Raw genomic sequence first — 26697 nt, 5'->3', positions numbered from 1 at the left:
TGTCCACGGGCGACGGCCATTCCTGAGTGACCTGAAGGTAGGCTGATGGAGGGGCTGCGAGCCTGGCCAGCCTTCCTGGGCAGCGCCCCGAAAACACCCTCCAGCACCCAGCCCATTCCCCAGGGGGCAGGCGGGGCCTTTTATGTGCAGCGTAGCCTGTACCTGGGCAGGCAGCTCCCAGGTACCCCCGTCCTGCGGCCGCAATAGCCTGGAGAGGCCACAGGTGAGACCTCGCTGCCCAGCGGGGCCCCGGCAGCCCTCTGGGTCTCTAGCAGAAAGCCTGGCTTTGGCCCGCCCTTGACTGGACGGCTTTCCTCGTGCCTGGGTCCCTGGAATGAGCAGGGCAAAGGAAGTGGAGTAGCTGGATGAGCCGGGGAACTCACTAGTCCTGGTGCCAAAAGGTGACGCTGGTGAAGCCAGAGCCACAGACGCTGAGCCAGGGCCCGGAGCTGTCCCACCCAGTTCACTCATTCATTCATTCGCCATTCATCCAGTCACCATTCATTCTCCATTCATTCACTCATTCATTCAGTGAATGCTAACTGATGCCTGGGGGGGGGGCTGGGGACCCAGGGAAAACGTCCCCTGCCCTTGGAGCTGCCGTTCCCGACAGGGAGATGGAAATGGACATAAAAATAAGGGCTCTATGTCTGGTGGTAAAACAGAAATAAGTCTGGAGTGCCGGGGGTGCTGGGCTGGCAGCGTTGAATGGGACCCCGGGGAGGCCTTGCTGGGGGTGACTTGAGCAGGGATTCTCAGGGGCAAAGGGCGGCCAGCGGGGATCTGGGGCAGGGAGGATGGCAGGGGGCAGGTGAGAGATGACGGGGACTCCGGAGGGTCCCGAGATCAGAGCAGGCCTGGCCTCTCCTCTCAAGCTGGGGCAGGTGGCAGGTGGCACATGATGCCCGAGTCGGGACAGAACTCAGGCGGCCCCTGCGTTGGCAGGTAGGAACATCTAACCCAGCCCTGGTGGTCTGAGCGGCCGGACGCTTCTGCCCAGGGCAGGACTGGTCAGTGTTCCCAGGCTTCTCCCAGACTTCGGCCTCGCCCCACATAGGCTGGGCACCGGCGCAGGCTTCAGGTATGTGTTCGTCCTGAGTGAGGCAGTGCCAGCCGCTCCCCAGGTGCCCGTGCAGCTTTGGGCACAGAGCTCCAAGTACAGCAGAGGAGGTGCAGACGCACAAACAGGCACGTGTGCATGTGCACATGTGTTCACACACATGCATGCTCGCGCAGGTGCATGACACATGCAGGTGTGCACATGCATGCACATGCTTACATGCACACTCACATGTACACGGAGCACGTGTGCACACTCACGTGCACACTCACATGTGTGAACCTGAATGTGCCTGTGGGTGTGAGAGTGGGTGTGAGTGGGCCCAGGCAGGCTCCTCTGCAGCCACCCCCCAACCCCGGAGCCGGCCTCCTGGACGTGGCACGTGGACCCCCGGCTGTGAGCACAGCGGCCCCCAGACCACCTCCCGTCGGCCCTGGGCTTGGAGAGGCCAGCCTCCAGACGAGACGGTCACCGGGGTCAGCGGGCTGGGCCTCCCACACTCCGGGGCCCCGGGCCCTCCGAGACTCCGGCCCTGAGACACAGGTTTCAAGAGCCGGGGAGTGGACTTGGCGATGGAGAGGGTCCTGAGCGCCCGGAGAGGCCCTGGCACCGGCTCCCGGCCAGCGTCAGGCTCGTCCAGCCTCGGGCAGGGCCTCGGAGGCTCCAGAGCACGTTTCCCCTGCCCGGGCCGGACGCACCCCTGCCCTGGGCCTGGGGTTGCTCAGCCGCGCACCCTTCGTGTCCAGAGACTCCGCGATGGGGAAGCTGGAAGGCTCCGCGGGGACGGTGGAGACGGCGGGCCGGTCCCGGCAGAAGCGCCCAGGCTTCCTGGAGTGGGGGCTGCTGCTCCTGCTGGTCCTGGTGACCGGCGCCCTGGTGGCCCTGGGCCTCCTCTACGCCCACAGCAGAGGTGAGTGCGGGCCCGCCCCCGCCCCGCCCCGCCCCGCCCGGCCGCGCGCCCTCCGGGGGTCCGCGCGCCGCCCACCCCGGGGCGCGGGCGGGGGCTGCGCGGGGCTCCGGGGGCTGCGGGCGCCGCGGGAGGTCACTGACCTGCGGGCCCGGCCCCTCCAGGCGGCGCCGCCCGGGCGCGGGGCGGGAGCGCGGCGGGTCTGCGGGCGCAGCGCCCGCGGGCCTCTCGGGGCCGGAGATGCGCGGACCCGGCCCCGCCCCTCGCGCGCCCCCGGCCCTCCGGGCGCGGCCGGCAGCGGGAGCCCGAGCGCCTCCTGGCGCCTCCGCGGCCACCCCGCAGAAGGACCCGCCGCGGTGCCGCCCCGGCCCCGGGAAGGCCCGGGTCGCGGGGGCCCTGGCTTCCCAGACAGGCTGTGTCACTGCCAGGTGGTGGGAGGCGCCGGCCTGGGGCCCCGGGGAGACGGCGGCGCAGCGGCACTGCCGGCAGTCCCCGCCCCTGTCCCCTCCCAGACCACGTGGAGGGGCCGGAGCTGTCCCCCCCTCAGGTCCGGGGCAAGGTGGGGGGCTCACGGGCATGCACCTGAGCACCAGGCAGCCCTGAGGCACCCTTGGGGGGGGGGGAGCATGCACATCAGGTGTGCACCTGCTGGCAGGTGCTGTGAGCTCCTCCCACGGGCTCAGGGGAATCTGTAGGAAAAGCGCTGACCCCTCAGCCTTTGTACTGGAATGCTCCCTCCCCGCCCGAGCCCCGTGCCCATCTACGGTGGCAGTAGGACCATCCATCCATCCATCCATCCATCCATCCATCCATCCATCCATCCATCCATCCCTGGGTAAGGCTGCTTCTGTGACCCAGAAATGGGCCCAGCCTACAGGCATCCCCACCAGGGCTGCTCCGGGCCTGACCAGGTGCCAGCTGTTGTGCTCTCTGGCCCCTCTTGGTCTCCTGCCAGGGGAGATGGGCACAGCCAACTCCATGGACATGGAACAGGGGGGACAGGGAAAGGTTGCTCACTGCACAGAGTCCTGGGCAGCCAAACCCAGAGCACCTCTGTTCGGAGCTCCCCAGCCTGCAAACACCTGGCTTAGAGATTTCCAAGGAACAAGGCTGAACCCCCCACCCCACCTGTGGGGTGCAAGGGGGCCTGTCTTCTCCTGGGTAGTGAAGAGCGGCAAAGCCCACCCCAACAAGAGGGACCCTCCCTGCCCAGTCTCTGCCAGGGCCCCACAGTCAGGACCCTTGGGCCCCCACCCCCAGAAAAGACCAAGTTGAGCTGGTGCAAGGGTTTATATGCAGTGTTATTTTTTTATTTCTAAGTATTTTTTTCATTTTCGCTATGTTTTTTTTTTTATTGCTTCATGGGTTATTTAGAAAAACTTTTTTTTTAATTTCCAGATGGATAGAGATTTTTTTAGTTGGCTTTTTTTTTAATTGGTTTCTAACTAAATTGCTTTGTTGTCAGAAACCATGATTTATGGGCTATTGATTCTCTCCTACTTGCTGAGGCTGGCTAGAGGGCTAGCACCCGGTCAGTTTTATAAATAATTCGTGTGTGCTATGGAATACAGCCAATCACTGTTGGACGAAAATGGAAACAGATGCAGATACGGATACAGTGTAGATACAAATGTATCCACCAGGTGAATCCTCTATATGCTCGCCTTTTTCACTTTCTTGATCTTTCCATTATTGAAAGGTGTGTGTGTTAAAATACTGCCCTAGAGAACCATCGATTTCCCTTGTAGTTAAGTCAAGTATCAATTTACCTGCTGCAAGGCTGCATGGTCATGTGAATACAAATTTAAAATTGGTCTGCCTTCCAATCCATGTAATTACATACTGACCCTTTCTCTCTTAACGGTGCTTTTGGCCTTTAATTCTGTTGTTTTCAGCCCTCCTTTGTCTGATGAGAGCACCGTAGGTAAATGCTCCTTAGCGTTCGCTTCATCTGTTCTTTTCAATCTTTTTACTGAAACTTTGTGTCTTTAGTCTTAGATGTATCTCACCCAACAGCGTGTAACTGGCGTTGGTCTCTGTCTGTTACCTGGAAGATTTAGTCCATTTGCATTTACTGTGAGGCCTGAAATTACGTTTTCCCTGTTGTGTTCTTTGATGCTCCCTACAGCTCTTTTTTCTCTTTTCTTCCCTTATTTTCTATTGAGCTCTTATTTTTCAGTCCATTTTCCCTCACCTGGCTTGGAAGTTTTATATTTCTATCTTTTCCATGGTTAGCTTAGATTTTTTTTTTTTAAATGTTTGTGATTTTTAAAGTTATGGATAAACCCTTTTCAGAAAAATCAAATGTTCTTATTAAAATTGCAGTGGGAAATACCGTCCACACTGGCACTTCTGCCCACCCTGGAATTGTGATCCTCAGAAGGTACCACATTTGCTGTCTTGGGCAGACACTAGGACACTGTGGCCCACTGCCTGTTTTTGTAAATAAAGTTTTATTGGAACACAGCTGCACCATTCATTTACATATTATCTGTGGATGCTTTCATGCTACCAGAGCTAAGAGAATAGGTGAAACAGTCTCTATGTGGCCCTAAAATACTTCCTATCTGGCCCTTTACAGAGAAAGATTGCCAACCCCTGGACTGGAGGGTCTTCTCATATTTTCAACCTAGACTTTGAGGCCTCTCTGTATTATCGATGTCAGGTCCTGAGAGGCACAAGGTTGTGGCTAACACCCCAGCGAATACATCCGACAGCCTGACGGGCAGGCCAGCTCCCCACATCCCAGCTGTGTGACCCTGGGAGGCTTCCTTTGTACCTCTGTGCCTCGGTTTCCTCATCTGCATAATGGAGCATGACATAGTACAATGTTAGAGGCGCACTTGAGGGATCAATGATTTAATACGTTTTAATACATTTTAATACAATGATTTAATATATTTTCTAAATAATGATTTAGAAAAATGTCTACCATGCTGTTTATGATCAGATTTAATAATAAAATATCAGATGTTGTCACTGGCCCATTATCAATATTGTTATTGACATCCTGATTGGAAGGCAGATTTAGCTCCTTCAGCCTCCCTGGCCCCCACCCACCCAATCCAGGTATATCGCTGCTTTTGGATAAATCCACAGTCATCATTTAGAGTATTTCCATTAAGTATTTTTTTTACAACAGAGCTATGAAGAATAGTTGGACTTTGAAGAATAGTTGGATTTCCTTTTTTGTTATTATTTGGTTTTCTTTTCCTTAATAGCTACCTTGTTTACAGAGCTTTCTTTCTGTCAAATTATTTGATTACAAGCCTGTCTTTGTCCATCTCAGATGTCCACCTTATGCCTGTAAAACATATTTTAGGTCATTGTGCGACCTGAGTACAAGGTACTACTAGTTCCAAAAAGACACTTGCCGTTAATGACTCTAGATGTAAGTCCATTCACAATGGCACGTCTTATGATCTTTTTTCCCAAACAATTATTTAGAAGTGAGCAGCTTTTAACGTTGTGCAGGTAGTTACAGGTCACTATTTCCTATAACAGGTTAATTACAAGCTTCAGTGAAAAAGCCCTGGCAGCGTCTAACCTGAAATAGCCCAGAGCTCTGCCCCAGGTGATGAGAAGCCAACCATCACGCTTACGGTTGTTCTGCTGGATGTGATGTCTTCTTTCCTCTGACTGCTCTTAAGAATTTCTGTTTCTTTCTCCTCCCTCCGTATTTTGACTGTGGTGCTGCTGTGTGTGTGGATCTCTTTGTATTTGTCCTGCCTGAGACATATGGCACTTCTTGGATCTGTAGATTCATGTCTTTCGTGAGTTTTGAAAAATCTGTGGCCTCCAGCTCTTCAAAGATTGCGCTGACCCATGTCGTCTCTCCTCCCGTTACACATATGTCGGGCCATTTACTGTTGTCCCACAGGCCTCACATCCTTTGTTGTTTGAAAACTAGTTTTTAAAAAATTTTGGAACAGTTTTAGGTTTGCAGAATTACTGCAAAGATAGAATGGAGTTCCCATGCAGGCCACGTGAGTGTCCTGCCGTTAACACCTTACATTAGTGTGATGCATTTGTTGCAAGTAATAAACCAATATTAATACGCTACTTTTAACTAAGCCCGTTCCTCAGTTTTTTACCTCATGTCCTTTTGGGTCCCAGCATCCAGTCTCCTTTAGGACCCCACATTACAGTTAGTTGTCAAATCTGCTTAGGGTCCTCTTGACGGTGATGGTTTCTCAGACTTTTTTTTTTTGGTGGACACATCCTGCCACGCGCTTATCACCGCTGATGTTGACCTTGGTCGCTTGGCTTGAGGCAGCGTTTGTCAGGGTTTTGACCCTGTAAACTTACTGCTGACCCTTCCTGTCCACGCTGTCCTCTTAGAAGGCAGTCACCGGGTGCTGCTCTACGTAAGGGTGGGGGAGTCATGCGTAGAGGTGGGGCGTCTACCTGGGGTATCTGGAATCCTTCTGGACGGGAGACTTGTCTGTTCTCCCCATTTTTAGTCAATGATTTATTTATGTCAGGGTGGGCATATTTATTTTGTACTTTGAGTTAGAGTCCCATACGACTTTCTTTTCTTGCTCAGACTGTTCTGACTGTGGCCACTGGGGGCCCTGCATTTGGCTTCTATGCCCATTGGCATACCTGGGTCATCGCGGGTATTTCGTCTTTGACGAGTAGCGTTTTCTTACTTCCTGGCCCTATAGAGTGTTCCCGGCTCATCTTGGATAATTCCTGCCCCAGGTATAGAATCAATCATCTCTCCAAGGACCCCGGCTCCTTTTTTTTTTTTTTTTTAAATATATCTTTATTGATTTCAGAGAGAGGAAGGGAGAGGGGGAGAGAGAGAGAAACATCAATGATGAGTCACCAATTGACTGCCCCCTGCTGGGCATTGAGCCCACAACGCGGGCCTGTGCCCTGACCCAGAATCAAACTGCGATCTCCTGGATCCTAGGTCGATGGTCGCGGCTGAGCCACGCCAGACGGGTCCCCTGGCTCCTTTTATTGCATCACAGTGTTAGGAATAAAGACCTGGGTGCCCGGCTGGGCCTGGCTCAGTGGTTGAGCATCAACCTAGGATCCGGGAGATCAGGGTTCGATTCCCGGTCCGGGCACAGGCCCAGGTTTCGGGCTCGATGCCCAGCAGGGGGCGTGCAGGAGGCAGCCCATCAATGACTCTCATCATTGATGTTTCTCTCTCTCTCTCTCCCGCTCCCTTCCTCTCTCTGAAATCAATAAAAATATATTAAAAAAAAAAAAAAAAAAAAAAGACCTGAGTGCTACATGTGCTCATTGCTGCTGGGTTGACCACGAGGCAGCCGGGACTCAGCACCTGTTACCAGGCCATCCTCTCCTCTCTGAAGCTCAGACCTGCCTCCATATCTGTGTCACTCAACACCCTCTGCCACTTCCACTGCCCTGGGGGCTTCTTGAGGGCAAGGCCCGGGTCAGGCTCATACGGGAACCTCCAGGGCCCAGCACAGCCTGTCTTACAATAACCAACAAATGTCAGATTAGCGGGTGAGCAGGTGACAGGTGGAAAGAGCATCGGCCAACAGGAGGAGAGTCACCCCCCCCACCCCCATCCCTTTTCGTAAACTTTTCCTCGAACAGCCAGGACAGCAGGGAATACCCGTGATTCCCAGGGCCGCCCACGCCCCCTGAAGACTCTGTGACTGGGGCTGAGCCAGGGCCCGGCCCTGCCCACAGCCCTGACTGGACAGGCCCCGTTCCCTCCTGCGTGTCAGGTCTCCATGGCCTCTCGGGGGGGATGTTCAGCCACAGCGAGATCTGAAGGTGGCCAGGCCCCTGACCTGACTCCCCTGCCCCTGCACCTCGCCCCTCCTCCCTCTCCCCGCTCCAGGTAGAGATGACCGCCCACCCCAGAAGATCCCGACGCCCAGCAGGCAGTGCCCCCATGTAGGAGGGATGGCGGGCGGGCGGGTCTGCACCTTCAACAGACAGCAAAGGTGGAGGGACTGGAGCTGAGGGTGGCCGACGGGTCTGACAGTGTTCCCTCCACGGGACACGCTTTTCCCTAGACGAGCCTGCTGTTCCTGCCTCGGCAGGACCCCGGAGCTGCCCACCTTGCGTGGGGTGGCTCAGGGCCACGAGGTAGAAGGAAAAGTGAGAGGCTTCTCTGGGGAAGAGGAGCCCCTGCCTCAGGAACCCTCTGAGCCCCAGCAGATGGGGGATCCCAGGGAGCCCCGTACCCCTCGGCTCAGAGATGAGTTCTGCCGGGGCCCCTGTGTGTTGGTCCCCTGGTGATCGGCCCTCACTACAGAGGGGAGGGCCCCAGCCCCACACGGGGAGCCCCGAGCACCCGGGACCCTGGCACGGCAGGAGGATGCCAGCGCTCTCCCGAGGAGTCCCCGAGGTGCCAGGAGCCGTGGCTGGAGGCCAGGGCTGAGCGCTGTGTCTCTCCCCAGGGAAGCAGCTGCCGCTCCTCACGGGCCAGCTTTCCTCCTGCCGGGAAGAGATCACTGTAAAGCGAAAGCCCCGAGGTAGCCTTGCCTTCCCCCAGACACGCCGGGCGGGCCTGGCGCTCGCACGGGGGTGGTCGAGCCAGAATGACTCACCCTCACTCAAGGCCTCAGGCCTGGGCCCTCGGGAGGACCCGGGGCTGCCCTCCGAACACGCCTCAGGGTCCCAGGCCGGCCTGCCCACCTGCGCCCCACCCACTCCCGCCCGCGCCCTCCCGGCCTCAGGGCTCACACTGCTCCTTGCCCGCAGCCGTCGAAGAGCCCCAGAAGGACCAGGCGTGCACCAGCGCCGGCTGCGTGATAGCAGGTAAGCCCCTTCCCCCACGCCTCCTGCCCCGGCCCGCGGGGGGCGGGGGCTGCCGGTGACGCTGGCACAGGCCCTGCTCAGGCCAGGGAGGCAGCCTGGAGACTGGCACTGGGCCGAGGGTACACATGGGCCCAGCGATGGGACTCCGTGTTGGGCCGAGGAAGCTGGTTCTGCTCCCCCTTCTCACCTCCCCGCGCCCCGTCCCGGCAGCGCCCCCCCTCCCGCTCAGGCCCCTGGCCTCACGGGACTCGAGGGGCAATTCTTTGCATTTACGGAAAGAAAAGCCACACGAACGTACACCCTCAATCACGTTTTCTCCCAGGAATTGGTCTTAAAACTGGGGGTCAGGTGCTGCTAGTTGCAGATAAACACCAGTGAAAACGGTGTGAGGAATCACTAGTGGAATCGCTGGGGTCGGGAGGGCTCCAGCTGCTGCTCCTCTCGGGGGCCCAACCAACGGCGGGTCCTGGAGGGGCCCAACCCGGCCACCTCTGCTGACGGGGCAGCCAGGAGCGGGGCCCCACTGACCCTGCACACGTGGGGTTCCGGGGGCAAAGCTATCTCCTCTCACAGAAAACAACACACACATACATGCACACGCATATACATACACACATATACATGTGCGCACATGCATGCACACACATATACATGCACACGCATATACATGCACACACACACACACACACAGTGGTGGGTGAGGGCCGCCCCTCCTCGCATCCTGAGGACACCTGGCCGCCAGCCCAGCACCCTGTCAGCCTGCAGTCTGTCTGTCACCCCCTCGTCAGACGGCTGCCTTCCCAAAATTCAAGGTCAGGGAATGGAGGGATCAGAGAGGTCACGGGGGTTCAAGGTCATGTGGCTGATATGTGGTGGTTCTAGAAGTTGAGTCCCGTTTCCAACGTCGCCGAGGCTCAGAGAGGGTGACTAACGCTCCTAAGGGCACACAGCTGAGTCTGGACAGCCCCCCGGGGGCTCACAATCGCGCCCCCCTTTCCTCTCCACCTCCTGGGGCCGAGCAGCCGCCAGGATCCTCCACAACATGGACGAGTCCAAGGACCCGTGTGACGACTTCTACCAGTACGCGTGTGGAGGCTGGCTGCGACGCCACGTGGTCCCCGAGACCAGCTCCCGCTACAGCGTCTTTGACATCCTGCGGGACGAGCTGGAGGTCATCCTCAAAAGTGAGCTGGCCGGCCTGCCCAAGGTCAAAGCGGGGCCCCGGGACAGCCGCTGAGCCCTCCGTCCAGTGGACAGGGGAGAAGGGACCCCCGGGATAAAGGCCTGTCCCTGAATGTGGTAGAAGTGGGGGGACCTTTGACCTGGCCCCTCAGCAGCCGCCTCAGCCTCTGTCTGGCTTCCTCCTGGCCGCAGGGGTGCTGGAGAATTCCACCGCCAAGGACCGGCCGGCTGTGCAGAAGGCGAAGACGCTGTACCGCTCCTGCATGAACGAGAGTGAGCGGGGGCCGCCCCGGCAGGAACGGGGCAAGCGGGGGGGGCTGCCCCTGCCGGGACCCACTTCAGCTCCGGGCCCCCAGCCGCTGCAGTGTGCACGGTGGGGTGGGTGCCACTCGGGACGCAGGCCAGAAGGGCTGTGCGCTGGGCCCCCACCTGGCCACTGAGTCCAGGCTCCCCGTGGGGACCGGGCTTACGGCCAGCTGCCCGTGACCCCCTCACACCCCGACCCCAGCACAGGCCACACTCTGTTCAGACAAGAGGAAGACAGTGAGAGGCCTGGCTGGGAGCCCCAGGAAAAGCATGTGTGTGCATGTGTGTATGTGTATGTGTATATATATATATGTATATCTCTATATGTATGTGTTTATGTATATGTACACGTGTATATGTGTATGTGTACATATGTGTGTGTATATGTGTACTTGTGCATGTATATGCCTATTGTGTATGTGTGTGTGCATGCGTATATCTATATATGTATGTGTGTATATGTGTGTGTTTGTGTATATGCATGTGCATGTGTGTTACATGTGTGTGCATGCATGTTTATAGATATGTGTTTGTCTCTGTGTGTACACGTCTATGTGTGTCTGTGTAGGTATATGTGTATACATACATGCATGCCTGTGTGTGTATATGCCTGTGTGTTTATATATGTGTACTCGTGTGTCTGTGTGTCTGTGTTGTGGGGGTGCTGTGGGATTTCCCAGTGCTTCCCTTTCTGTTAGAGGACTTACATACTCAGGACACCTAAGTCCCTGCTCGGGGGCTTGCAAACCCAGCCTGAAGGGCAGAGGCTCTGGGGGCCAGCTTCCCCGCTTGGTGCCCAGGTTCAAGGCCTGCAGTTGTTCAGGGGTCTCCTGGAGGGCAGGGCTGGTTTCTCATATACCTGACAGGCTCACAGAGACCCTGGCTGCATGGCTGTGCTTGCACAGGCCCAGGCTCATCTCCTCGCCTCCCCATGGCAACTGAAAGGCCATTCGTCCAGTCCGGCCAGTCCCCGCCCAGTGGAGACTTCCTGTCTTCCCACTTGCGCAGAACTTCTGGCCCGAGACCAAACATACAAAAGGACAATGGCCAGACCATATATAAAAACCCAACTTGGACCAGGAAGCCAGTCCATCGCCTCGGGGACCCAGCCCCGGCAACCACACACTGACCTGTACCAATGGGCCCCAGACACAGGGCTCCATCCCTCGCTTCAGCCCCCACTTTCAAAACAGGACCAGCCAGAGGAGCCAGGGGGCCCCTAACCCACCCCACGGACACCCTGCTGCATGGTGTCAGTGCCCCCAAGCTCCCCAGGCCCTTTCCCCCCACAGGGCTCTCCCCCTCCCCTCCCCTGCCCACTTGACAAGCCTCCCTTTATTTCCACATGCATATCCCCACTTCGCCCCATGTCCTCAGAGGAGCCAAGTTCTTCCAAGCTCCTGGCCAAACCACTGCTGCCCTGGGCTGGTCCCCGCCACCCTACCCCACCCCGCACCCAGTGTACCTGGGGCAGCTCTGAGCCCCGCCCACTCCTGGCCACAGGTCCCCCCTCCGACTGGCTCCCCCACAGTCGCTGGCCTGCTTGCAGCCCCCAGGCCTGTCCTCCCTCTGGCCTCTTTGGTGGCACCTGTATGGTTATCCACCCCAAGCCCCTTTCACACCTGCATCCCGTTCCTGCTACTTCCAGGCCCTTCTGTGTCTCGAGCTGCAGCCTGACAGGAAGGCCGAGCTTTGCGCTGGACGTGCAGCATCCCCGGGGTCTGTGTGACATGGTCTTTCACCCGCCAGTGTCTGGGTGAGAGACCACCCTCCCCTTCCCCTCCCAGGCATAATCGAGAAGCGAGACTCTAAGCCCCTGCTGGACATCTTAGAGGTGGTAGGAGGCTGGCCGGTGGCTGTGGACAGTTGGAACGACACTGTAGGTAAGGCCAGGGCCTGGGGCAGCTTGCACAGACAGGGGGACCCTGAGCCTGGGGCTGGGGACTTTGCACCAGAGGTGGGAAGGCTCCCTGTGGCTGGTCCCTTCCAGCTCTGAAGAGGGGCATCCCTTCCAGATCCCTAAGAAAGACTTGTCTTCTAGGCCAAGGCCTGGGGACCCAGGGCTCCCAGCTCTGGACGTGGGCTCTGCCCTCTGCACTCTGGTTCAGCCCAGGTTGGGGGGCAGGCATGGGGCACACGCAGGGCTGGCAGCCCCCAGCACACACTGCTCCTGGGGCCCTGTGGTGCCCTGTGGACTATGGGGAAGTGTGTCTCCCATGTCTCCCAGCCCCTGAGACCCACAGGTGAGCCGTGCAGGGGTCCCCTACCTGTCCCTCGAGGTCTGGACTTAGGAGGCCAGGGTCCACGGTGTGACAAGGAGCTGGGCTGGGATCTCAGGGCCCCAACTGTCTCCAGCGTGGGGCACTGATTCCCCAGGCCACAGCTGGCAGCTGGAGCGGCAGCTGGCGGTGCTGAACTCTGAGTTCAACAAGCGCATCCTCATCGACCTCTTCATCTGGAATGACGACCAGAACTCCAGCAGGCACATCATCTATGTACGGACCATACGGGACCTGGGGGCCGGCGGGCGGGGGGTCCCCATGCCTGGCTGGGGCTCTCGCAGCACAGGGAGACGGCCAGGGGCAGGGCCATACCAGCAGCTGGGCCCCGGGTGTGTCCCCAGGGCTCTGCTCTGGTCTCCGCTCTCGGTTTGGGGGACTGGCTGCCAATGACCCAAATCCTAATCAGAGGCCCACGAGCTGAGCTGGGTCTCAGGACCAGCTGTTCAGCCATTTGGCACCTGGGCAGGGAGCCTGACCTTAAGAAGCCACAGCCAGAGGCCAAAAAGAGCCCGTGCAATCCTTAGACACCCCGCAGTCCAGCCTGGGAGCCCTCCGCCTGTTGCTCAGCGAGCAGGGCTCAGGCACCAGGGCACCTGCATGCACCCCCATGGTCCCCATTCTGGCTCCTGGGGTAGAGGAGAGGGCTGCTGCCTGCCTCGGCCAGGCTGTGGGGACCCCCGGCACCTGGCCCTGGTTCACACCCTCTGTGTCTCCAGATAGACCAGCCCACCTTGGGCATGCCATCCCGCGAGTACTATTTCCAGGAGCACAGCAACCAGAAGGTGAGTCCGGGCCAGGCCTCGTGCCCAGGGCCCTTACTGCAGGCCCCTCGCATCTGGGCCCCTCCTCCCGTCCCTTCAGGGCCCACCTGGGGCCCAGCTCCCCTGGGTGTCCCCTGTCCACTTAGCCCTTTCCCCCACAGCTAGCTTTTGTGAGCACGTGAGTGGGTGGAGCCTGGAGCTGTGGGCTGGGGACGAGCTTTGTCACCTTCATAGGGAGTGTCCCTAAACCCTTGGGGATAAGCCCAGCTCAGCCCAGCAGCCTCCAGGGGCACACCCATCACACCACTAGTTTCCTGCAAGGGGCCCATAGAGACCTGAATGCAGGCTCAGACCCCAGGATGCTCCCTTGGCCACGCTGCTCCCCCACCCACAGGATCCAAAGAGCCAAACAGTGGCAGAGGGGCAGGACCAGGGCCAGCCGGGGGCAGGGAGAGGCGGGAAGGAAGGGCAGGAGGTGTGAGTGACCCACAGCAGGCAGAGGGGCCGCAAGCTAGGGTTTAGGCAGGGCACACGTCCTCAGGGCCCAATTCCTGATCTCCTGGCTAGGCAGCCTGGCTAGGGCAGCCCACTCTTAACCCTGGCACCCAACAGCCCTGCATGGCCCTGGACCTTTCCTGAACACCTGCAGAGTGCCAGCCAGGCAGCCCAGCAGAATAGGCCCCTGTGTCCCGTGGAAGCTCAGGGACAGGGGCAAGCTGGAAGGGACAGGATGGGGCTCCCAGCCCTGAGCTGTCTGGGCCTGGCCAGGTCCTGTGGCCCAGGATCAGGTCTGGGAAGCAGGCATGTCCACCCCTGGGCAGGCATATTGTGGAGTGTGAGCTACAGCTGAGGGCCTGACCATCTGTGGTGCTCCTTGGGACCTGCTGTAACTTGCTGGCCCAGGAGGGCAGACAAGCACCCTGGGGACCTGCTCCGTGTCATACACCCACCCCCACCCCACAGAGAGCTCCATGGGGGCCAAGGTGGCCAGGTGGCCCGACCCCATCCTGCATCCTTTGGCCCAGGTGCGTGATGCCTACCTGCAGTTCATGGTGTCGGTGGCCACGATGCTGCGGGGGGACATGAACCTCCCCAGGAACAGCCACCTGGTGCAGGAGGACATGGTGCAGGTGCTGAAGCTGGAGATGCAGCTGGCAAACGTGAGGCCAAGCCCGCAGGTGGAAGATGGGGGAGGGCACACCTGGGCCCTGGCCACCACCCCCTTCTCACTGCCCGGCACCCACCCCCACCCCGATGCAGGCCACAGCCCCTCAGGAGGAGAGGCATGACGTCACTACCCTGTACCACAGGATGGGGGTGCAGGAGCTCCAGACCAAGTTTGGTCTGAATGTAAGTCCACGTGGTGGGGGAGGGGGACCATGTGGTGCCAGCCTGGGTGGGAGGAGACTGCCCAGGGGACAGACCCTGACCCCAGCCCTCCCTGTTTCCTGCCTCTCTCATTGAAGCCTCAGGACTCCTCCCAACCCTGAGCAGGGGGCCCAGGAACTGGTCACCGAAACAGGGACATTTTCCCACTGGGACAACCGGTGTCCACTGGGCTGTTTGGGAACAGGGGGGCCACTGTACTCACCAGCTGGCTGCTGTGATAACCCCAGTTTCCTGAGCAGGAAACAGGCTGGGAGGGGTTGCTGAGTTGGGGAGACCCCCACCCCGTCCTGCTCTGGCCCCCAACACAACTCCCCACAGTCCTGCCCCACCCTCAGCCCCGGCCAGACCTCAGGAGGGGCGGCTGAGCCCTGAGGGGTTGTTCCTGCAGGAGGAGGGGCGGGAACAGGCGTCTAGCCCTGCCAGCTGCTGCCTGGGCGGAGGGAGGAGGGTGTGGGTGCAGATGGGGCCAAAGTCAGAGCGACCAGGTTGGAGCAGACCCATGGTCAGAAGTTTAAAATAGTCCCATTGGTCCACTTATCACAGACGATCCACCTTTCCTCATGGCTAGGGTCGTGGTTCTGCGAGAAATCTGTCCCCCCCCATCCAAGGTGGTTTAGGTCCACAATCAGCCTTTAGTTTATTTTTTTACCGAGAGCCCTGTAGACGTCATTGCCTCCCGTCCCAATGCCCGGGTGACCCAGCACCATTTATTGAACAGAACCCCTCCCTGCATGGCCCCCCTGCTTAAAATCGAGTCTGTGTGGCTTGTGGTGAGTGTGCACCTGCGTGTGGGTCCTCACTCTCTGTTCCACGGGCCTCTGCCACATGCCGACCACCCACCGCCCCACGGCTGCGGATCTGGGGCAATTCTCATAGGACAGCGAGAGTCTCGCGGCTCTGTCCTCCCGGTCATCTCCAGTATTCTGGGTCCTTCGCATTTTCTTACAAAACCCAGAGTCAGCGGGCCAACTCCACACACGAGCCTGCGGAGATTTTGAGGGGGGTTGCTTTGAATCTAAATGTGAATTTGGGGAAAACTGACACCTTCTTTCCTGTCGGGTCTTGCGACCCAGGAACCAGATGTATGTTTCCGTAGGTTCGCGTTTTCTGTCATTTCTCTCCGCAGGTTTTGTAGTTTTCTCTTTCAGCGCCTCCCACACCTTTCGTGAGATTTGCCCCCAGTTCGTTTTTTATATGATTGTCAACGGTACCGTTTGTAATGTATCTTCTTTGTGGCTGGAATATACAGAAACACGGACGTTGCATACAGCACTTTCACTCGATGCACGGATTGGCTCTAACACCTTGTAGATATTCATTGATTTTATGTTTTATGCACAGAAATTCACGTTCTTGGTGAAGCGTGACAGTTTTTTTGTTTTTAATTTTTTCTTAATTGTTACCCAAGGATATTTTTTCCATTGCTTTTCAGAGAGCATGGAAGGCGGAGAGAGAGAGAGAGAGAGAGAGAGAGAGAGAGGGAGGCATTGATGTGAAAGAGACATCGACTGGTTGCCTTCCACACGCACCCCAACCAGGGCTGGGGATCGGGCCTGCAACCGAGGTACGTCCTTGGCTGAACTCGAACCTGGGACCCTTCCGTCTGTGGGCCGACGCTCTAACCACTGCGCCAAACTGGCCGGGGTGAAGACCGGCAGTGTCATTTCTCCCCTCCCAAGCCCTCCTGACTCCGTGTCATTCCCTCGTCTTACAGAGCCGACGCCCAGCCTAGCGCCGGCCTCACGGGGCGCCCGGTGCATGACGCACGACACTACTTGTATTTTCCATTTCTTCTTTGGTCATATTTGCTAAGCCGTGTTTTTCCAGGATCTTTCCGTTATGCTTAAGTTTGCAAACACACCGGCGTAGCCTCGTGCCCTTTCCACAGCCTGCAGGCTCTGCCGCGATGTCGCCTCGTGCTTTCCCCTCACTCCCATGATCGGCACCTTCCCTCTTATGTCTGGGATATGCCCGGTGGGGCTGGGTGTCGGGCGCCCAGGCGCTGTGCCCACCTCCCCCCCCTCCCTCCCATCCCCCCGCCCAGGGATTCAACTGGACGCTCTTCATACAATCTGTTCTGTCCTCCGTCAACATCGAGATGCTGCCGGATGAAGAGGTGGTGGTCTACGGCATCCCCTACCTCCAGAAGCTCGAAAACATCATCAGCGTCTTCTCGGCCAGGTGCAGCCCAAGGGCGTCCCGGGAGGCCTCCGAATCTTTGCCCGGGCTCTGTCCCCTCCCCACCAGCTCCTCCTCTAGGGAGACACCCCCCCCCCAGCATTCACTCTGAGGCCTGAGGGCCCAGGCAGTGGGGGGTAAATGCTGATGGTCCATGGCGCCTTCCATCGGAGCTCTGGACCCCTCCTGAGGCCTTCAGGCACCCAGGGTGGACAGGCTGTGTCTGGGGGGCTGTTTGGGAGGTTTTCCCGACCACCCCGAACTGCCTGCCTGGGGAACAACCTGCTGGCCAAGGACCCAGAACCAATACCCCTCCCTGAGCAAACACCCCTCACCCGTCCTGTCCACGCTCCGCTGCCGCCCGCAGGACCATACAGAACTACCTGGTCTGGCGCCTGGTGCAGGATCGCATCAGCAGCCTGAGCCAGCGGTTCAAGGACGCCCGTGCAAACTACCGCAAGGTGCGTGAGACCCAGGGCCCCGGCCCGGCCCGGCCCCGAGCCAGCCGCCGTTCCTTCGGTCTGTTTGTGATGCTGAGCACCTGCTGGGGGCCCGGCACTGAGGTCCCGGGGTCAGAGCCATCCAGGAGCCCAGGGCGACAAGGACAGGGAAGCAGGAGGAGCGTGGGGCTGGGTTGGGCCCCCATCCCCCCTCCCTGCCTGGGTTCGAGCGCCCCCTCCAAGCTGCACACTCTGCTCTCCCCACGCCTGCGCCCACATTCAAAGGCGAGTCTCTGAGCTCATCCCTTGTCGCCCACCGACCCCCGGGCACCCTGGAGCCTAGGACGGGGCGGTAAAGGTTGGCAGATGCCGTGGAGTCCGTGAGTGGACAAGGTCATGAGTGGACGAACGGCCACCAGGTGCTGTACGGCAAGACAGTGGAGGAGGTGCGCTGGCGGGAGTGCGTCAGCTACGTCAACAGCAACATGGAGAGCGCCGTGGGCTCCCTCTACGTCAAGAAGGCCTTCTCCAGGGACAGCAAGACGCTGGTGGGTGCCGGCACCCGGCTCCGGTCAGGGGACTCTGTGCAGCCCACGCAGGGACACAGGCCTATGAGGGTTGGGGGCAGGTCCCGTCGCCACCACCCGGTACTGGGACCCAGAGCTCCCAGAGAGGAGGCCCTGTGCCCCCCACCCCCCCGCCCCCAGCAGTGTGGGTGTTTTCAGTGGGGACGGAGGGGGTGTTGGGAGCCCACATTTGCCCTGGCGGCCTTCCCCAAGGGGGAAGCATTGCCCGTCGGGGCCTGTGCCCCAGCCAGGCGTTGGCCCTGCAGGCTGCCTGGGAAAGGGTTCAGGTGTATGTCTGGGGGTGGGAGGCCCTAGGTCCCCCTACGACAGAGACAGCTGTAGGACCCTGTCCCAGGAGGGCCATCCCCACAGTGCAGGGGCTTTAGACCAGGCCCCTGCCGAGACCCCACGGCTGGTCACCCGGGCACGTGGGCCCTGGCTCCCCAGGTCAAAGAGCTCATCGACAAGGTGAGGGCCGTGTTCGTGGAGACCCTGGACGAGCTGAGCTGGATGGACGAGGTGTCCAAGAAGAAGGCCCAGGAGAAGGTGGGCAGGTGGCTGGAATGCCGAGCGTAGGGCTTCCCGGCGGCCCCAGGGCGGGGGCACGTGGCCATCACTCTCACATTCGCTTTAGAGTGCGGACATCGAAGCTGGGGTGGCTGGCTCGGCAGGGGACTGTGGGCAGAGACAGGACCGGAAGCCGAGCCTGGGAGACCCGCCAGCGCCCTGGGAATGGGTGCAGAGGACAAGGGGCCGGGGAGCAGGGTGCCCAGAAGTGACGCCAGGCCCTCCAGGAGCCCCTCTGGGCCAGTGAGACAGCAGCCCAGCAGCACCACCGGGCCCCACCCCATGGGACCCCTGGCCGGATGTCCGAGGCAACGTTTGGCCTGGGGCCCAGCCCTTCCACAGTCCCTCCACTAACCTCCTCACAGCCCACTACCTGCTGGGGGGGCATAGCCAGGATGCCCGTGGTGGGCGGGCATGGACCGGGCCTCTCCTCTCCAGGCAATGAACATCAAGGTGCAGATCGGGTACCCCGACTACATTCTGGATGAGAGGAACAAACACCTGGACAAGGAGTACTCCAACGTGCGCCCCTAGCCCGGCCCTCGAGGGCCCCACCTGTCTCCTCGCCCAGCCCCATCTGGCCCTGGACCGGCCCCTGTGGACCATGGGCCGGCCCCTGATTACCTGGGGTGGGAAGGCAGGGCTCTGTCGATGACTTACCCACCTCTCCATGTGCTGTGGACGCTCTAGCATTACGGTTACCGATGGGGAAACTGAGGCCCCAGGGGACAAAGGAACCTTCTCGAAGACACATAAACATGCAGAGCCAGGGTTGCCCACCCCCCACCCATCATCCCTCTGCACCCAGCACCTGTTAGCCACACACAGGACTGCCCGGGGAGTCCCAAGGCCAGTCCCCAGCCGCCCTTGACCTTCCGTCCCCCCGCCCGCTCGCTGGCAGTGACAGCTCCTCTCCTGTAGCTGAACTTCTCGGAGCACCTGTACTTTGAGAACGGCCTGCAGAACCTCAAGGCTGTCGCCCAGCGGAGTCTCAAGAGGCTGCGGAAGAAGGTGGACCAGAACCTGTGAGTGGGGACAGCACGTGGGGGCCAGGACGGGACACAGGCCAGCCGGGGAAGGCAGCTGGGTCTGTCTCAGAGCCACCCAGCTTTCAGGGAGGCCGGGGGAGGAGCCAGCTGTCTGGACTGGCCGGGACCCTGCCCCTGCTGTTGGCAGTGCTGGTCCCATGGCATGGCCGCTGTGGCATGGGCCCTCAGGGTGCGCCCTGGCCAGCCCAGTAGGTGGCCCACAGGAGGGTCCCTGGAGACAGGGACTACAGGTGACCCGCTCACTTATCCCAGCTGGATCATCGGGGCCGCTGTGGTCAATGCGTTCTACTCTCCAAACCGGAACCAGATTGGTACGCTCCCCCCGCCCTCCTGCCCACCTACCCGCACTCATCCCTCTGATGCCAGAGGGGAGCCTGAGCGGCCCACCCTTCCCCTGCGGGCACCCCCAGCCCGTTCTCGAAAGGGGAAAAGGTACCACCTCTGCCACCTGTAGGAACTTCACCCTGTCCAGCCCAAGGGGCGGTTTCGCTGTGTCTGTGATCAGCACTGGGAGGGTTTTAGGGGGCAGAGCAGCAGACCCTTTCCTGGGACGCAGCATAAAAAGGAACCTGGACCTGGGTTCCTGGACCTGCCACCCCCTACCCGGTCCCCTCAGCTCTGAGCCTTGGCTTTCTCATTTGTAAAATGGGGGGGTCCCAATCTCCCGGGCCCGGTCTATGGGATTAACAGGCAGGACCCCCAGAGGGCCCGGCACAAGGTGGGCTCACTCACGGCTTATTCTCTGTCCCCCCCAATGCCGCCCTGGGGCAGTGTTCCCCGCTGGGATCCTCCAGCCCCCCTTCTTCAGCAAGGAGCAGCCGCAGGCCCTGAACTTCGGGGGCATTGGGATGGTGATTGGACACGAGATCACCCATGGCTTTGACGACAACGGTAGGAGGCTGCTGTTTGGTCAGAGCTGCACCTCCAAGCCACAGACCCCCCTCCACTGAGCAGCAGCCCCGAAGGGGCCTGAGGGCCAAGTCAGGCTGCTGGGAAGGGGCCCCGGGGCTGTCCATCCAACCCCTTTGTGATTAGGCAGGGACACTGAGGCCCGCGACATGGAAAAGACTTGCCAGGCCCCCTTGCCAGGGGAGACACAGTGGCAGAGCAGGTCTTGAATCACAGGGTTGGCCCCTGGACAGAGGGATGGAGGAGAGGGGACAGGGTTTGAGGGCCTGGTCCTGACTCTACCTCATGAACAGGCCCCTCCCCTCCCTGGGCCTGTGACCCGGGGACAGCTACACAGCCCAGTGCACCTTCACGCTCTGAGCCCAGCGCGGGGTCATTCCAGGGCAGCCCGCAGCCTCCCGCCCTGGGCTGTGCTGACCAAACACTCTGACCTCCCTCCCGGGCGGGGCCGCCCTGCCTGGGTCTAGGGGCCTGTGACCAGGCACAGGGACTGCAGCTGCAGCCCGGGGAGGCTGGTCCACCCAGAGCTGGACCATGGGCGCCTTCCCAGGGCAGCCCCGTCCCAGCACCACGCCCACTGTCACCTGGGTTCACAGCAGGGAGGGTCATGGAACCGCAGTGTCTCTGGGCCCTGCGACCTGAGACCAGGCCCCACCGTCCAGGGTGGCACGGGCCACCCCCTGCTCGCAAGCTTGAGCTCGGCCCGCGGGCCGCACAGACGGCCCACTCTGCCCGCCGCTCGCCCGCAGGCCGGAACTTCGACGAGAACGGCAACATGCTGGACTGGTGGAGCAACTTCTCGGCGCAGCACTTCAGGGAGCAGTCCGAGTGCATGGTCTACCAGTACGGCAACTACTCCTGGGACCTGGCGGAGCAGCAGAACGTGAGCGGCCGCGGGGCGCCCGGGCCTGTGGGGGGCGGCCGGGCAGCCCCCTGCCCATCGCGTCTCTGTGCGCAGGTGAACGGCTTCAGCACGCTCGGGGAGAACATCGCTGACAACGGCGGGATACGGCAGGCGTACAAGGTGGGTCCCAGAGGCCCAGGTGGCCCGCACCCTTCGCTGCTGCCCGCTGGGAGGCAGCCGTGCCCTGGGGGACCCTGCCCGGCCGTGGGCAGGTGACAGCCCCCTGGCTGCTCCCCCACACACACACTTTACCTTGACCTCAGCCAAGGCCTCTGTGCTTGGAGGGGTGGGGGGAGGCGGGGCACTGTCCAGCTCCAAGTAGACAGTGCCAGTCATCGCTCAGCCCTGTACCCGCAGTCCCCGGGCACTGGGCGTCAGGAGCGCACGCTGGGGGTGGGGACCCTGTGGATGCCGCCCGGGCAGGGAACCTCGCGCGAGCCCAGCCTGTGTCCGTGTCCAGCTGGCCACCGAGTTGTGAAGGTGGCGAGCGCCTTCCCTGGGTGCTCAAGGGGGGTCCCTAGGCTGCAGAGGCAGGGCCCCCAAAGGGAGGCAGAGACCTCCTCTCTGGCAGGGGCGGTGCGTCCCCAGGAGGGAGGAGGGCAGGCTGGGGCCCAGTGCCCGCTTGGTGCCCGCAGGCTTACCTGAAGTGGGTAGCCGATGGGGGCAAGGACCAGCACCTGCCAGGACTGGAGCTGACCTCCGACCAGATATTCTTCATCAACTACGCCCAGGTGGGGGCCATGGGTACCCCGCCCCCGCCCCGGCTCCCCCCCCCCCCCCCCCGTGCGGTGCCTCCTGGGCCGGGCGAGCCGGGCAGAACCAGAACCGACAGCCTGGCCGGCTTCCAGGAGGAGGGGGGCAGCGGGCAGGGGCAGAGCCGACAGCCTGGCCGGCTTCCTGGAGGAGGGGGCAGCGGGCAGGGGCAGAGCCGACAGCCTGGCCGGCTTCCTGGAGGAGGGGGCAGCGGGCAGGGGGCAGGGGGCAGAGGCGGCCGCCGGCTTCCCTCCCGCACCCAGAGGTGCCGCCTGAGGCCGGCGGGCGCCCGAGAGAAAGGAGACCGCCCTCCCGCCCCGCTCGGTCCCGCGCACCCCGGCCCACCCCGAGGCCCGCCCCCTCCCCAGGCCCCGCCCCAGGCCCGAAGCCACGCCCCTCGTGCCCCACAGGTGTGGTGCGGGTCCTACCGGCCCGAGTTCGCCGTCCAGTCCATCAAGACGGACGTCCACAGCCCCCTCAAGTACAGGCAAGTGGTCCCCGCGGCCCCGCGCCCGCGCCCCCCGCCAGCCGCTCAGCCCGCCGCCCGTCCGTCTGCCCGCAGGGTGCTGGGCTCGCTGCAGAACCTGGCGGCCTTCTCCGACGCCTTCCACTGCGCCCCGGGCACCGCCATGCACCCAGAGGTGCGCTGCCGCGTCTGGTAGCCGAGGCCGAGACCCAGCACTGCCCACGCCCACCCGCGCCCCGAGGCGTCCGGGCCGCCGGAGACGCAGCGGCCGGCGGGACCCGCCTGCGCCCCGCGCCCGAGCCGCACCTGGCAGGGCCTCTGTGCCCACCTGGAGCAGGGGCCCCGCCCGGGGTCCCGAGGGTGAGGCGGGCCTGGCGCGGCCTCCCCATCGCAGCCTCCTCGACGCACTCAGCCGCCTTCTGCCCGCTGCAAAGCCTGCCCTCGCCAGGTGCCCTCGCCAGGTGCCCTCGCCAGGTGCCCTCGCCAGGTGCCCTCGCCAGGTGTCCTCGCTGGGTGTCCGCGAGCTTCAGACCTGAGCTAAGTAAACGCTTCAAAGAAGTCGGCTCCCTTGTCTTTCTGGGCCCGGTGGGTGTGCGGGAGGGGCAGTGCCAGGAGGGTAAGCGCCGGCTCTGTCCACCCACTGCATCGGCTTCTGCCGCTCATGCTGACCACTGCTGGCCTTGGGCAACACCACAGCCAAGTGAGGAAACAGCAGGGCACCCTGGGGAGGGAGCGGTGTCCCGGATAAGCCGCCCTGGGCAGTGATCAGGATTCCCCCTGAAATGATGGCTCCTGGCCCTCAGGGACCACCCATCCAGGTGGAGAGCTACTAACAGGAAGGAGCCGAGGTCAGAGGTGGCTCGTGGGGACCCCAGGGCCACAGGCCAGAAGCTGGACCTGGAAGCCACCGGAGACGTGCCCCGGGAGGACACCTTCCCCTGCCCTGAGCTTTTAGATGCCCACTGAGGGAGACGGGGACTGGATCCAGCAGGGGATGTGGGGGTCAGCAGCATGGCCAGCTAGGAGGCCGCTGTGGTCATCAAGGCCCAGACCAGGGGGGTACAGGGAGCTACCGAGAAGGTCGTCTGACCCCGAACCCACTCAGTCCAGAGAGCACCCCAGGAGGTGGGGGTGGGAGCTGGGCTCTGGGCCTGTGAGGTTGGAAGAGCTGCTGCACCCCTTAGAAAAGGTGTTGGGGTAGCCGGAAGGGCCTGATGGGCCAAGACAACCCCCACCCCCAGCAAGGGCGAGGGACTAATTCTCATATCAGTGAAGGTGCTCTGGGCAGACTAGCCCGCTCTCCCAAAGTCTCTGACCGTCCTCCCAACTCCCGTGGTGGCACGGAGACCATCTCCTCCCAGGAGACCCATTTAGCTCCCACCCCGCGGGAGCCCTCATCCCACCTCCTGCTCCCTCCTGATCCCGTGGAGCCCAGCCCCACCCTCGTCACCCACACCCTGGACCCGTCTTCAGACCCCCGGCACTCATGTGCCAAAGCCCTGAGCTCTCCAGGGAGGCTGCAGGGACCCATGACTGCCCCGTTGGCCCTGAGGACACAGGCTCTGAGTGGGTGAAGAAACGCTGCCCCGAAGCAAAAACGGCACCTTAATGCTCGGTGCGGCCGGCCCACCAGGCGGGGTTCAGCACCCCAGCCCAGAGATGCCAGAACAACTCTTCACGTCCATCCTTCAGCGTGCCGGGGGCAGCAGACGCCTCCCAGGGCCTCAGAAGCCCGGCACCCTCACCTCGAGCACACCTCCTTGTCACACTGTGGAGGCCGGCCACACACCCCGATGTCAAGAGCCCTGGGCCCACCCGCTAGCAGTCAGTGACCCAAGTAGAGGAGGGGAAAAAATGGACCCTCCCCTCCGTTCAGGCCACAGGTCAGCCACCAGGACCACCCTACAGTCACCTGGGACAAACCTCGCCCTCCAGAGACTGCGGGGATGGGTAGCTGCCCCGCCTGCAGCCCCTGGGGAGGGCCCTGCTGTGCCTGCCCAGCCAGCCCCCCTGAATCTGGCCCTCACTGGTCTCAGCCTGCTTCCCCTCTGCAAAGTGGGGTGACACTGACATCCTAGGGTGACCTGAAGGTGAAGGTCCAGCTCAGCCCCTGACCATGGCAAGCGCTTCACCCAGGGGAGTCGGCTGGGGGAGAAGGGGGTGGTTCTTGGCAGGCAGTGCCTGCCCCAGCCGGAGCTTCCCTGGGGCCGCTTACTGGGAAAGACCTCCGCAGAGAGATCCAGGGCCTGCAGGATGCGCTTCCGGGGGATATAGCCTCCTGGGGACACCTGGACAAAGTGTAGGAGCACTGTCACCACCGGCAGCCACGGGGGCTGGTCAGGGTGCCGGTGTGCGAGGAAGATGGAGGCAGCCTGGTCGGCCACGACCCCACCTGCTTACCGAGATGAGGGTTGTTCTGCTACACCCCCACCCACGGCAGCAAGGCCTTCCCACCTGAGGATGCGGCCCTGGCACCCCGTGTGACCTGGCATTGGCCCCTGACATCCCTCAGCCTCTGGCCAGCTTTTTTCTTTTTTTTCCTTTAACAATGATTTTTTTTTTTTTTTAATATATCTTTATTGACTTCAGGGAGAGGAAAGGAGAGAGAGAGAGAGACAGAAACATCAGTGATGAGAGAGTCATTGATCGGCTGCAGCCTGCAACCCGGGCATGTGCCCTGACCGGGAATCGAACCCTGATCGCCTGGATCCTAGGTCGACGCTCAACCGCTGAGCCATGCCCAGCCGGGCTACTTTTTTCTTGAACAAGCTTCCAGACCTCTGACTATAGCAGTATTACCGGCAGGAAGCATAGCTTCTTTTTTTTTTTTTTTTTTTTTTCCACTTGATTTCAGAGAGAGGAAGGGAGAGGAAGAGATAGAAACATTAATGATGAGAGGCACTGATCGGCTGCCTCCTGCACGCCTCCCACTGGGGATCGAGCCTGAAACCCAGGCATGTGCCCTGACCGGGAATTGAACTGTGGCCTCCTGGTTCATAGGGGGACACTCAAGGATGCTCAGCCACTGAGCCACGCCGGCCCAGCAGCCCACTTTCTTGACCACTAGCAGCCCTCTTTTTGGCGGCAGGCCCTCGGACAGGTTCACCTGGATGACAGCCTGGCCTGGAGGGAGGAAAACAGCCCCAGAGGGAAGTCCCCAGGAGCTTCCAGCCACCCCAAGTCCCACAGAACGTTGGCCGTCACAAACCTTGGCAACCACCTCAGGCACAGGCTTCCCAGGGCAGCCGGCAGGTGGCTCCACTGTAGTACCTGCAAAGACACAGCTGGCCTGTCCCAGCTCCAACTGTCGGTGCAGACTCAGTCCCATGGCCTGCCCCCAATCTCCACTGGATGCACAGACTAGTCTCCACAGCAGGCCACAAGCCATCTGAGAGGTTCAGGGGGCACAGGGCAGCCAGGCCAGCAACCAGCCAGGCCCACAGGAGCACCTGCTCAGCCAGGAGCAGTGGCAGGAGCCCTGGGGCACCCAGCCAGGAGATGGCAAGCTTAGGGTCCCACAAAGGGTGCGGGAGCATGGACAGGGCCCCCAGGCTGGGTAAGCCCAGGGATCTGCCTCAGCTGGCGCCACCAATCAGGAGGGGCAGCCAGCCTGTGGCACAGGCACCCTATGGGGCTAGGATGGCCCCTGACCGAGGCTCTAGGGTCCAAGACCCCTCTGCAACCCATTGGGGATAGGTCCTGGGTGAGAAACCTGACCCACAGCCCACAACAGACAGCACCCAAGAGAGAGCTGGGTAGAAGGCCTGGCCAGGGTGGTGGGTGCCTCCAAAGCCTGCTTGCCCAGGGAGAGGACAGCAAGGAACCAGCAGTGGGCCCCATGCCCCCCTCCCTCACCGCTGGAAGCTCAGCACCTTGTAGTACCCCTTGCTCTCATTCAGGTAGAGCTCCGGAAAACAGAGGTCGCAGGTGCGTGCCCCAGGCTGGCCCAGCACCCTGGCTCACCCTCCTGCACCCAGCCTTCTGTCCACCCTAGGTGTCCAGCTCGCCCACCAAGGGCAGGGAGGTGCAGAGCAGGGCTGAGCGTCCCCACTGTTAGAGGGATGGGCTGAGGCCCAGTGGTGACAGGTGACTCGGCCACTGAGTTCTGTGAGGGTGCCCAGGGTGCGGTCCTGGGGGTGGAGGTGGGGGCAGCTCGCCTGGGCTCTTGTCCCAGCGACTCCTGCTGAAGGCGCATCTGGGAAGTTCAGAGTCTCCTCTACAGTGA

The 26697-nt window shown here is 61.1% G+C and overlaps 1 protein-coding gene across 1 annotated transcript; it reads left to right on the top strand.

Annotated features, from left to right (window-relative positions):
* Positions 1-618: 618 nt before the first annotated feature.
* On the top strand, positions 619-22668 carry MMEL1 (membrane metalloendopeptidase like 1; the record flags this gene model as incomplete). The annotated part of the gene is made up of 21 exons (XM_081144335.1): positions 619-1970; positions 8664-8720; positions 9743-9904; positions 10095-10175; positions 11996-12091; positions 12585-12703; positions 13207-13272; positions 14277-14411; positions 14512-14601; positions 16685-16821; positions 17186-17279; positions 17678-17806; positions 18272-18370; positions 18830-18913; positions 19313-19416; positions 19693-19751; positions 20212-20331; positions 21099-21232; positions 21308-21373; positions 21889-21984; positions 22417-22668. Exons 1-21 carry the CDS (start codon positions 1817-1819, stop codon positions 22666-22668), a joined length of 2334 nt encoding a protein of 777 aa, XP_081000461.1. The 5' UTR covers positions 619-1816.
* Between the last annotated feature and the right edge of the window lie 4029 nt (positions 22669-26697).

The sequence above is a fragment of the Miniopterus schreibersii genome (genome assembly GCF_964146895.1).
Source record: "Miniopterus schreibersii genome assembly, chromosome: 8".
In the NCBI taxonomy this organism is placed as follows: domain Eukaryota; kingdom Metazoa; phylum Chordata; class Mammalia; order Chiroptera; family Miniopteridae; genus Miniopterus; species Miniopterus schreibersii.
This window is presented reverse-complemented; position numbering and strand designations above follow the sequence as displayed.